The sequence below is a fragment of the Sorex fumeus genome, unplaced genomic scaffold (assembly GCF_029834395.1).
Source record: "Sorex fumeus unplaced genomic scaffold, SorFum_2.1 ptg000100l, whole genome shotgun sequence".
Lineage (NCBI taxonomy): Eukaryota > Metazoa > Chordata > Mammalia > Eulipotyphla > Soricidae > Sorex > Sorex fumeus.
In genome coordinates, this window is record NW_026606157.1 from 1,526,866 (window position 1) to 1,539,816 (window position 12,951).

Genomic DNA, 12,951 nt, shown 5'->3' on the forward strand with positions numbered 1-12,951 from the left:
CAGTTCACCCTAACTTCATGAATCACTCAGTTATTCTGTCATCCCGAGTTCTCACCCAAGAAACTAGGGTTGAGTATGGCCGATTCTTTGAGAAAAATTTTTATAGTAGTTGACAAGATTCATCATGTTTCTAATTATTATTATTTATGTTTAGCAGGCAGACTGTTTATTAGAAAGCAACAGTAAAGTAGACTGGGCCAGGTAGAGAGACCTGAGTCCCCAGGATCTATTTCTGGGTCTTTTCATTATGGCCTGAAGCAGGGGAGTGTTGAGGGGAATGTTGGTGACGTGGACACTTTCTTTAATGGCTACAAAATAGTGCAGATATGCCATAATTTATATACTCAGTGCAATTTTTGTAGTGGTTCAACTTGAATGGAATGATTAATTTAGCTGCCTTTCTTTCTTTCTTTGAGACTAAGGTAGAAGGAACTAAATGTAATGTTTAAGAAAGGAGTAACAAGGGAGAATTAAAGACCATGAGTAGTTCACATTTTACATCTGGAGGATTAATATTTTGTTATTTTTATTATTTTAAAAAATTTTTATTGTTTGGGGGACCACACAAGGCAGTGTTTAGGGATCATGCATGGTGGTACTTAGGGGAAACCATATATGGTGCCAGGAATTGAACTGAGGTTGACTCATGGGTAAGCCTTCACCCTTACCCTATCTTTTCAGCCTCTTTTATTTTGTTGTTACTGGGCTTCACCTATCTCTGTGCTCAGGGCTTACTCCTGATCACGCCTGGTAGTGCTCAGGAACCATATGTGGTATTGGGGATTGAACTGGGTCAGCAAGGTAAATTTTTTTTTTAAAGAAAGGTTTATTTATTTATTTATTTTAGTTTTTGGGTCACACCTGGTGATGCACAGGGGCTACTCCTGGCTCATGCACTCAGGAATTACTCTTGGTGGTGCTCAGGGGACCATATGGGATGCTGGGAATCGAACCTGGGTCGGCTACGTGTAAGGCAAACGCCCTACCCGCTATGCTATTGCTCCAGCCCCAGCAAGGCAAATGTCTTAACCCCTGTGCTATCTCTTTGGCCCCAAGATTAATATTTTTAAATATTGGGTTATCATATAAGTCATGTGCATGTTGGTCTCTAGGATGATTCTGGAGCACTGATTTGCTTATCTATAGGAATGTATAGTTGTTCCTGTTATAATGACTGTCATGTGACTTCAGAGTTCTTGAGCGAATGAAGCAGCTAACAAATTTACCTTTGGACACAAGATCGAAGTATGACAGCAATGAACAGTGATAAAGTTTCCATCAGTTTGATCACATATGATGAGATAATGGAACTTTGGTCATGTGGACATCAATGGATTTTATTATAAATATAAAAATAATATTTATAAGGTGCCCTACATTAAGTGTTCCGCTTCGTGTTTATTGTTAATTATCTTCATAGCTGTGTGAGATAGTCAATGCCATTCTCCTTCCCCAAACCGCTCCCCCTCCCCCCACACACAGTCTTTTGTTCTGGGACCACACTCAACTGTGTCAAGGGCTTACTCCTGGCTCTGAGCTCAGGGACCATTCCTGGCAGTACTGGGGGCACCATATATGATGTGGTATTGAACCCGGGTCAGTCACACCTAATTCCTAATCCTCTCTCCAGCCCCACCTCCCCTTGTATATGAGGCACGAGAGAGTTCAGTGATCGGTAGCTTGTCTAAGGAGTTTGGCTTCAGAGGAGGAATAGTGGGTCTGTTTTCCTTTCTCCTCTTCCCTTTGTTGCTGGTGTTGTGATGATATGTCCAAGCAGTTTTGAGGGCCACAAGGACCATGTTTGATGTATATGAGGGGAGAGGTTTTGTGTGTGTGTGTGTGTGTGTGTGTGTGTGTGTGTGTTCAATGCACATAATCCATCCTTTTGTGTTATCTCTCTGGCCTCCAGTTTTAGTCTCTTTTGTAAAATAAGGCAATATTTTGCACACACAAAATTTAGGGGGAAATTGGGTCTAATAGATGGTCATATCAATTGATGTAAAGGGTTTTAAGCCATAATTGATAATATTGTGGGGCTGGAGAGAGCTCCAAGGTCCAGAGTGAATGCTATGTCGGGGTTCATTCTCAGACACTGCATGTTTCCCCAGCACTGCCAGGAATAACCCCCCACCCACCCACTCCCCCAAACCCAGGTGGGAGTAGCCCCTGAGCACTGCAAAGTGGGCCCCCAAAGCAAACAAAAAACCAAACTAGTATTACATTAGTGTTGGTCCTTAGTATCTAGTATTACATAGTCTATCAGTGAATTTCTAAGGCGCTTCTTAGTTTGGAAAGAAAGGGGAGGGCGTGTCAAGATAGAATGGTTTTGCTTCTAAATTTGCCAAGTGGATATTTTAAGATCCAGCTGGTAATGAAAGACTGTTTTTTAAATTGAGCACATTTACATTCAGAAGAAGACTCAACATAAATCTTATCTTAAACTCAGAGAATTAGATGTTCTAGTCTCCTTCCAGTTCCGAAATACTTCTGCTATGATATCATATCTGTTCCCTGATCCTCACTGTTCCACACTGTCCCCATCCCTCCTGCTTAAACCTGGTTGTCCCATCAGCCTAAGTGAACACAAGGAACCCTTGAATGGCTGCATGTGGAAATCACAGGATTAGAAAGCAGTGAAGTAAAATTGGACTGGATGAAGCAATGGAACCAGCACTGTTTCATGCTGGACTGGAAGGAGACTAGAACATCTAATTCTCTGAGTTTAAGATAAAGATTTATGTTGAGTCTTCTTCTGAATGTAAATGTGCTCAATTTAAAGAACAGTCTTTCATTATCAGCTGGATCTTAAAATATCCACTTGGCACCGGAAACCAGCACAGGCTATAGAGGACAAGCTAATATTCAACACACAAATATCACAGTCTGCTATGGGCCCAGGTCTCTTCTAGACACAGGCATTTGCTGAACCAAATGCAAATAGTTCACAAACTTAACATCTGTCAAGCTAGGAAGCTTCCTGAGGCTTCAAGACAAATAACCTCAATTTTCTTTCTTCTCTTCCTCCTTCTTCTCCTCCAACCTTCATCTCCTCCTCCTTCTCCCACTCTCCCCTCCTTCGTCTTTCTCATTTTTACTTTTTAAAAATTTTAGGCCACATCCAGCGGTGCTCAGGGTTTACTTTTGCTCTTTGCTCAGGGGTCACCCTTAGCATGCTCAAGAAAACCATATGTAGTGCCAAACCTGGTTCAGTCATAGCTAAGGCAAGTGCCCACCACCACTAGACACTCTCACTGGCTCCTAAACTTTTACACTAATTGAAGAAGCAATGATGGGAAGATGAGTAATTTATTTGGCAGCTAAAAAATTTTAAAATCTTGCCAAGTTTATGTGAAATAAAAACAATGCAACACTTAGCATTTTATTTAAGTATATATTTTTGTTTTGGGAGGGTCACAACTGGCTCTGCACTCGGGAATCACTCCTGGTGGTACTGGGGGACCTTATGGGATGCCGGGGATCAAACCTGGGTCTGCTGCATGCAAAGGAAGCACGAAAGCACCCTACCTGCTGACCCATCTTTCTGGCCTCAATACTTAGCATTTTAGAGGCAATTTGATCCCTGTAAAAGCCAGTTTGGACTCCAGCTGCCTTACTTGATTATCCTCAGCCCCAAACTGATTCTTTGGAGTTCACGGATAGAATCTTTTGCAGGGCCTTGTTAAAAATACAGATTCAGGGTCCCTGAGATACTGATTCAGGTAGGACTGTATTGAAGCCTAGAATCTGCTTTGGACCATACGCCCTACGTAGGTTCCAGCACCGGTGGGACCTACATCCATCTCTCAGAGCGCTGGCCTTTGGAATACTTCCGGTATGTCAGGAGATGCTGTGATTTTAGTATTTGGTGTGTGGGCACACCTGGCAGTGTTATTCTTGGCTCTGTGCTTAAGGCGCCATATGCGGTGCTGGAACCCAAACCCGGTTGGGCTGCGTGCAGAGTAATAGCCTTAACGTTTCTTCAACAACGCCTACTACAGGTCACAAACAATCCTACACTCACAGACTCCTAGTAGCGCTCTGGAAAATGGTCAAGGTCTGCTCCTGGGAGGAATCGGAGCATACAAGAGCAACGGGAGGTGTAGGGTCACACCGTGACCCTCAGCGGGCAGGGAAACCAGCGTTGCTCTCCTAGGTGACTTTTTTTGTTATGTGTTGTGGCCACACTCGGTGATGCTCTGGGCTGACTGCTGGTTCTGCCCTCGGGCATCACTCCTGGCGGTGCTTGGGGGCGCCACTGGGGATGCCTTTGATAACATCTCCTGACATACTGGAAGTATTCTAAAGGTTGGCCACATGCAAGGCCACCGCCCTCCCGCTGTACTTTCGCTCCAGCCCCACGCCCAGGTAGCTTTTGCCTGCAGCCCCCAGCGTCGCTCCTCTCTCGGCCGGGATTGGGGGCTGGAAGTCCCCCTACGGGGCGGTGTAAGGCCCGGACAAGCTCATGGGAGGCAGAGCCCAGCACTCGGCCAGGCCCCCGGAGGGGCAGGCGATCCCTCTGTCCACTGGTTTGCAGTCTCTCTTCGGAGTTAAGAACTCTGGGGTCCGCCGCGACCAAAGTTGCACGGGAGTGGGCCGGTTTGGTTTGGAGTTTCACTGGGGCGGGCACACCACAAAGCGGTGTCAGGAATCACTCCGGGCGGAACCACGTGGGTGCCGGAGACTGAACCGGGTCGGCCGCGTTCTCGGCCAGCGCATTACCTTCTGGGCTAGCTCTCCAATCCCGGTGCGCGGATTTGGGGTCCTCCACCGAAGCGTGGACCAGAGTCTGGCACTTTCTACCGCCAGGTTGGGCTCCGCCCTGGCTCGGAGCCCGGAGTGTGTCGGGGGCGGGGCGAGCGGCCTGGGGGCGGGGCCTGGATCCAGGGCGGGCGGCCTATGGGCGGGGTCTGAGTGGGGCGTGGACGGGGGCGGTTAGGAGGCGGGGCTAAGCGTCCAGGGAGTTGGTGGTAGATTGGCAGGTTCTGACCAGGGGCGGCCTCGGGGCGGGGCCTGATTCGGGGGCGGGGCCCGGCGTCCAGGGGCGGGGCGCGCACCCGTGGGCGGGCGGTGAAGGAAGGAGGAAGCGCGGGACGAGCGTACGGGCCGGGGAGCCGGCGCTGCAGCCTGACCGGGTCATGTCGGCTCACCAACAGGGCACCGAGCTCGGTAAGGACCCCCGGCGTCCTCCTCCTCCGCGACCCCGCGTGTCCGCCAGCTCCGGTGGCTGCTAGATCCCCGCAGCTCGGGCCGGAGACCACCCGGGGGTGCTTGCGGGGGGCGCAGCGTTGGCCCCTACCCGCAGCAAAGGTGGAACCAGAATTGGGGAGCACGAGGACTCCCCCATAGTCGCCCCCAACACTCTCCTTCCGTGAACCTTAGCCCTCTCGCGTTCTTTCGTAAGCGAAAGGGTTCGACTTTGATCTTGCAACTTGTTCTTGCACCTTCAGGCTCCCTGGTTCTGAGAACGAAACAAGCAATCACACCCTCCGTATCCCCCCGACCCCCCGACAGAGCTGACGGGGAGCAACCTTCCCTCCCTCTCGGCCCGGGCCGGATCCCTTTCACGCCGGCCGTTGCTCAGAAAAAGTTGCCAGGACGGTGGTGCAGGGCTGTTTTCGTCCGCGCTCGGTAACTTGCTGAGTTGCGTGTGATCTGAGAGGTCCAAAGGTTTGTTGTGCGTGTCTGATGGTTTCTCCACGACCCCACTTGGGTGATATTGTCAGTTGTTAGGGGCAAGACAGTTTCACTCAGATTTGGTCAAGGGTGGACCATTGGTGTTTCAAATGTAGGAAAGTCATGATCACGCAAGCCGCAGAGAAAAAGGATCTCAGTGTAGAGTTGGGACGTCCAGTGTAGTTTTGTGACTTTGGACAACTTAATCGCTGCACTTGAACTTCTTAAGTGTCTGATGATTAACCGTTGCATGTCTAAAAGGTGAAGACACTGAAGGCTTTGGTGCGTTGTGGGCACCAGCGGAAAGGTTTATATGAATAATTTTTATAGCGAGTTTAAGAAAATTCAAGTACTCTTCCCCCCGCATTTCAAGTGACTGTTCCAACTGAACAGTGTAGGCTTGGTGAGGTCAGGAACTTTTCCTTGCAAAGATTGTGTCTTATGACAGCGACTTTCCTCACCAGATCTGTTCTCCTTTACTCACTTGCCCTTTAGCACTCCTCCTTTCAAACTCTGGTTCTATCTCTGGAATATGGACTTAGTAATAAAGGAGTATTCCTTAGATAGGAGATGCCCTGTGAGGGGACAGTCTCCTGTGTGGCTGTCCACACACAGAGGCCTTTGGTTTCCCCATTCTTAGATTATATTTCTTTCAAGAGATACAGTGAAATAACTTCGACTAGTTTCATTGTTACTAGTTGATATTACAGTTTTTGACTTTGTGAAACTAGAACTCCCTTTTATTTGTAGCAAAATTAACAGTATAGACGAAAGCTGTGTATAATAATAACAAACAAAACAAACAAACAAACTGTCCTCCACTTGTTCATGAATTTGCTCCAGCAGGCCCAGTAACAGCTCCATTGTGAGACTTGTTGTTACTGTGTTTGGCATATCAGATACATCACGGGGAGCTTGCCAGGCTTTGCCATGCGGGTGAGATACTCTCGGTAGCTTGCCGGACTCTCCAAGAGGGGCGAAGGAATCGAACTCGGCTCGGCTGGACCGGCTGCGTGCAAGGCAAACGCCCTACCACTGTGCTATCCCTCCAGCCCCGTGTATAATAATAATTAATAGTAATTAATGTTAATAATATTAGCAAAGTGATTTGGCTCAGGGGAGTTTTGAGCTATACTGGGAGGTTCTCAGGCACTATTCCTGGCTCTGTGCTCAAGAGGGACCCCTGGTGACCATCTGTGGTGCTAGGGATGCCTCCTTGGCAAGGCATCTTTGAGGCAGTGCTTTACACATCTCTCTGACCTCAAATGTGATTTTGATGAAGCTATTTAAATGAAGTAGATATTTTTATTCTCTTTGTTTATTAAGTAAAATCAGATATATTTTAGAGGTATTGTTTTTTCTTCCTTGGTATTAATCATTAATCCACATTGAAGCCTAAGCTAAAATGCTGAGGTAAGTTATTTTAAATTATTTGTGTGCCAGCAATGCATCATTATTAATTTATGCAATTCACTGAGGAGTTTTACGGAGTTTCAGACCAAAAGCCTTTTGGGGGGTATTTTTTGGGCCCCACTGGATGGTTCTCAGGGAACCATATTTAGTGCTGGAGATCAATTTGGGTCTGACCGTGTGCAAGGCAAAGGCCCTAACTAAGCTCTGTACTATGTTCTTCTCACATTGAAAAGGTTTCTTTTATGTAAATACTTTCAGTGGTCACTTGCACTTAATCACTTAATCACTTAACTTCCCGTTAGTCGTCGATTTGCTCGAGCGGGCGCCAGTAACGTCTCCATCTGTCCCTGTCGCGTGCTAGTGTAGCTCAATGGCATCTCTTCGCTCCGGGAACATGGAGGGCCTCAAACCGATCGTTCATGACCTTGACAAAGAAGTCTGACCATCTGGTAGGTGGGCGGCCACGCGGTCTCTTGACATCCCGTGGAATCCAATCAGTAACAGCTCTAGTCCAACGGTCGTCTTTAAATCTCATTACGTGACCAGCCCATCTGATTTTCGACACCTTGGCAAATGAGACAGCGTCCCTGATCCTTGATCGTCGACGGATGTCAGAACTCCGGATTCGTTCTCTCATTTGAGTGAAACGTGATATTCCAAGCATAGCTCTTTCTATTCTTCTTTGGGAGACCTGAATGGCGTTCACATCTTGTTTGCGTAGGGCCCAGGTCTCTGAGGCATATGTTAATGCAGGAAGAACAGTGGAATCAAAGAGATGTGCCCGGAGCCGGAGGTTCTTCATCCTCTTAGCTATTTCTTCGACGTTCTTGAAGGCGTTCCAAGCCGCTCTCTTCCTCCTGCGCAGCTCGGGTGCCAGGTCATTTGTCATGTTGACCTCTCGACCTAGGTACACATAGCTGTTGCATTCGGAGATGGTCGTTCCATTGAGAGCAAATGGGGCGTCAGGAACAAGGCTGTTTCTCATAAACATTGTCTTCGTAAGATTCAGCTGTAGTCCTACCTTTCCACACTCACGGTCAAAGTCGGCCAGCATTTGTGCCGCTTGGCTGATGTTTGGTGTTATTAAAACAATGTCATCAGCAAAGCGGAGGTGGTGTAGTTGCCGACCATCTATCTTCACTCCCATTCCTTCCCATTCCAGTCGTCGAATGATGTTCTCGAGGGTGGCACTGAAGAGTTTTGGTGAAATGGTATCACCCTGCCGCACCCCTCTCTTGACATCAACGATCACTTCTTTGTAGAATGGTGAGATCCTGGTAGTGAATCCGCAATACAGCTCACGGAGGATCCTGATGTATTGGGCTTGAATGCCCTGATTGGCTAGGGCTTCAATGACCGCTTCCGTCTCAACAGAATCAAAGGCCTTCTTTAAATCAATGAACGTTAAGCAGAGCGGCATCTTGAACTCCTGAGAAACCTCAATGAGTTTGGTTATCGTGTGGATATGGTCGATGGTGCTGAATCCTTTGCGGAACCCTGCTTGCTCACATGGTTGTCCTTCATCTAGTGTTCTGCCAATCCTATTCAGGATGACTCGAGTGAACAACTTGTAGATGACAGACAATAGGCAGATCGGGCGATAGTTGCCAATGTCATGGATGTCTCCCTTCTTGAATAGTAGTACGGTCCTGCTGGTTTTCCATTGAGATGGAACCTTGCATTCAGACAGGTAGCGAGTGAAGAGCCGAGCCAGTGTATTGATGAGTACTGACGGCAGGTTCTTCAGGTGTTCAGGTCTGACCTTGTCTGGGCCGGGTGCTGTTTGCTTCTTTACTGACGAAATGGCGTGTCGGATTTCGGAAGGGAGAACATTGGGAACGACATACCCATCCTGTGGAATTTGGTATGTCGGCAAGTGGACATGGCTATCGAAGAGATTTGAGTAGAAGTCATGGATAATCTTCTCCATTGCCGTTCTGGAGGATGTGATGGATCCATCAGGACGTCGGAGGGCAGTCATCTTGGTCTTATAGTTGGCGAAGGACAGGCGGGCGTTACGAATACTTTTCCCGGCTTCTGCCGCATCTACCAGTACTTCTGCTCTTCTCTCTTTGAGGTCTTCCTTGATCGCATCTCTGCACTGCTTTGCAAGCTCGGACGTTAGCTTGCGGTTGCCTGAGGCATGCGCCAAACCACGCTGGCGAATTAGCTCAAGAGTTTTCGAAGATAGGCGACTTTTTGTGGCTATCTCTCTCTTGGCGTTCCTCGCACATTCATGGAGGTGCTGAACCAGTCGATCGTATTCCTCGTCAATGTTGTCAACAATGGCATCTTCCCATGTTGCCGCAATAGTACCAAAGAGTTCCCAGTTGGTGGTCGTTCTGGGAGTTCTCTTTTTGAACTTTGCAGCCCTTTCTCCCCGCTCTGTGAAGTAGAATTTTGCACGAAGGAGACGGTGGTCCGATCCCGTTCGAAATTTTGGGACAACAGCGACATCAGTCAGGCAAAACCGTCGATTGAATATGATGTGGTCTATTTCGTTGTGGAATCGTCCACCGGGAGACTCCCATGTCCATCGTTTAGATTCTGCCTTCTGGAACTGTGAGTTACCATGAATGGTCTTGGTCGACATGATGAACTCAGACAGTCTCTCACCCTGTTCGTTCCATTCTAGGCCATGGGTTCCGATGTGAAGTTCTTCAGCTGATCTTCTCGGTCCTATCTTGGCATTAAAATCACCCACAATGATCTTGTAGAAGGTGTGGTCTTCTTTATAGAATTTCTCTAGCTCCATGTAGAACTTCTCGATTTCTCTTTCATCATAATGAGATGTTGGTGCGTAGACAACGAAGATAGAAACTGCAGGCAGTGAGCCACATTTATTCAAATGTAAACGTCCGATTCCGGTTGTTAGGCATTCGAATGAATCAATGCTCTTGGCCAAGTTTGTGTTGATAAGGACACCGACGCCTCCAACACCTCTTTTATCGCATGTTCCGAGGAACAATTCTTCTCCAATGTCGAAAACGGCATGGTGAGATTCGTGTCTTCTTGTCTCGGTCAGACCAATGATGTCGTACTTGATCATTCGCGCTTGTACCATCAGGTCCTCGATGGATGCATCTGATGCTAGCGTACGTGCATTGAAAGTACAGACGATCATTTTTGTCTTCCTTCGTTGTGGCAGCCTAGGTTGGCCTTGAGATTTTGTCGGCCTCTCCTTTCTCATCCTTCTCAGTGCTGCCATGTCGGTGAAGCCTTCAGGGTCAGGTGAATGAGACCAGTTGTAGTTACTGGTTTTGGCATATCGAATACACAGCGGATAGCTTGCCAGGCTCTTCCGTGCAGGTGGAATACTCTCGGTAGCTTGCCAGTCTTTCCGAGAGGTATAGAGGCTTTTGGGGTGACCTCTAATCACCCTTGTAGGTGTTACCATATTTGAACCCTATCAAATATGGTACGACAATTCCAGAAGACGGGTATTTAGTGTCTTATGATGTGTTGCGCGGCCGCAAGCCGTCCGGAAAGCGTCCTGGAGTGTGGCGACGGCTGGGTAGTGGAAGTAGTGTCGAGAGTGGAAGTCTGCCAGTGGGGTATTTATCTGGGTAGGGTGGGTCTCCTGTGCACAATTCGATCCCTGGGTGGTTGATGGAAGCAGACAGGGCAGGGTAGGGTGGGGCTCCTGATTAGAATCCCTTTGTCACCTGTGGTGGTGGGAGCAAGCAGAGAAGCTCTGTCCCTGGGTCCGCCGAGCCTGGAGTCCAAGGTCTCAGAGAGTTCCGCTTACCTTGTTCTGTGGGTCTTCAGTTGTGCGTGGGTCTCGGCCGAAGCTGCCGCGCGGGTCCGGAAAGCGTCCTGGAGTGTGGCGACGGCTTGTTCTGTGGGTCTTCAGTTGTGCGTGGGTCTCGGCCGGAGCTGCCGCGCGGGTCCGGAAAGCGTCCTGGAGTGTGGCGACGGCTGGGTAGTGGAAGTAGTGTTAGCCCTAACTAAGCTCTGTACTATGTTCTTCTCACATTGAAAAGGTTTCTTTTATGTAAATACTTTCAGTGGTCACTTGCACATAGTATATTTATCATAATTTTGTAGCGAGAATTCTCAAGGTGCTCTTGTTATGTTAATAAAGTAATTTTGGGGGAACTCCAGCTATTACCTGGAGAACTGTGGTGGTTCCTTCTAGTTGGTTGGACACCCAGCTCCTTCACCAGATCTCTGGGGAGTAAGAAAGGCTGATGGTTGAGTCTGGTGGCCAGTAAAGTTAGTCAGGTATGCCGCTTGGAGAGAATGCTGCTCCTGACGGGGCCCGGAAGTCCTGTGCCTTCCCCCCATGCCTTGCCATGGCTTCTCTTCTGACTGGGTGTTCTTGAGAAATAAATTGCTGGTCTAGTGAGTAAACGGGATTCCTGAATTCTGTGACCCACTCTAGCAAATTAGAGGATTATGAGGAAGGTTTTCTGGGCCAGGAGTGCCTGAGGCAATGTGCCTCAGATGCTCGAGGCCTGAGGTGATTGATGTGCCTCAGACACTCAGGGCCTGAGGTGATGTGCCTCAGACACTCAAGGCCTGAGGTGATGTGCCTCAGACACTCAAGGCCTGAGGTGATGTGCCTCTGATACTCAGGGCCTGAAGTGATGTGCCTCAGATGCTCAGGGCCTGAGGTGATGTGCCTCAGATGCTCAGGGCCTGAAGTAATGTGCCTCAGACACTCACTCAGGGCCTTCTAGGAGACCAAGACCTACTCTGTTCCTTCTGCTACTCTTGTTCTGGTGGGAGGTGGGGTGAGAATTGAGTTAAAATCCTGTATGCCTGACTGGAGGTTGAAAATTGTTTGTTGATTTGGAGAAGCCAACCCCCGACTCTATTCCAAAATAAAAATCAAAAGGAATGAGCGGAATAAGGTGTTTTGGAACCCTCACTGTTGTATAACATTGGGTTGTCCTTGCTCCTCCTGCAGAGAGCGTAAGGTTTACCTAGCTACTCCCACAACAGTGCCCCTGAAGCACACCCAATTCCATCAAGCACTAATAATCCTATACTTCTTTTCTCTTTCCTTTATGTCACTTGCATGGGTTAGCAATGTCCTTTTTGTATGGGCACAGGAAGACAGTTCATACAATGCTTTGTAACATGGGAGTTAGTTGACTCCAAAATAATATTTACTCCTGGACATCCATATTTACTTGACTTAAGCCTAAGTTATCCTTAGCACTTCAAAAGCAGGGTCCTGACGCAGGGACTGGATGAACACAGGGCAAGCTCTAAGTCACCCTGGCATCGAAAGGAGACAAACTAAGTGCCACAAGTATAATAAATTAAGAGCATGGTCATGAAACAAACTCTGTCATGATCCAAAAAGAAGCAACTGAATAAGGACCCTGCTGGGGTTAGGAAAAACTAACCTGGCTTGAGGACTGTGGTCTGGAATATATAGCGAGATGTCCTCAGGAAGAGCCAACCTTCAAGCTTAATATATCTCTTACTGTGTTCGTACAAAATGACTAGAAATATAAGAAGTCAATTTACTATGATTGTTTAAATGAATTACTAGCTGAGGAAAGGAGAAAGCAATATACCCTGGATGGAATCCCGCCCTTGAGCAGATCTCCTAGTAATCTGGAGTGCTGAACCCTCAGATGAGATTTTGTCCTTGAGTTAATCCCCTAGAACTTCCCCTGAAGGAGTGGCTTTACCTCTTTTTGTTGTTATGACAGTGTTCAACCCCACCTAGGTGTACCACATCCTTCATGATTTCTACATAACTATGATGGAAGGGATAAGAGGGGACTAGAAAGGGAGAGACTTTGGGACTTTGAGGTCTTGGAGGACTAGAGGGTCTGTGAGGACTAGAAAGAAGACTAGATGATGGCGATGACTGGAAGTAGAGGACTATGAGACTACGATGAGACA

General features: G+C 47.8%; 1 protein-coding gene across 1 annotated transcript in view; it reads left to right on the forward strand.

Moving 5' to 3' along the window:
* Positions 1-5,044: 5,044 nt before the first annotated feature.
* Positions 5,045-12,951, forward strand: part of DERA (deoxyribose-phosphate aldolase) — a 94,974-nt gene continuing 87,067 nt past the window's right edge. The window contains exon 1 of the mRNA XM_056134633.1: positions 5,045-5,166. Coding sequence (XP_055990608.1) covers positions 5,136-5,166 — 31 coding nt within the window. The 5' untranslated portion in view covers positions 5,045-5,135. The remainder of the gene's footprint in view (positions 5,167-12,951) is intronic.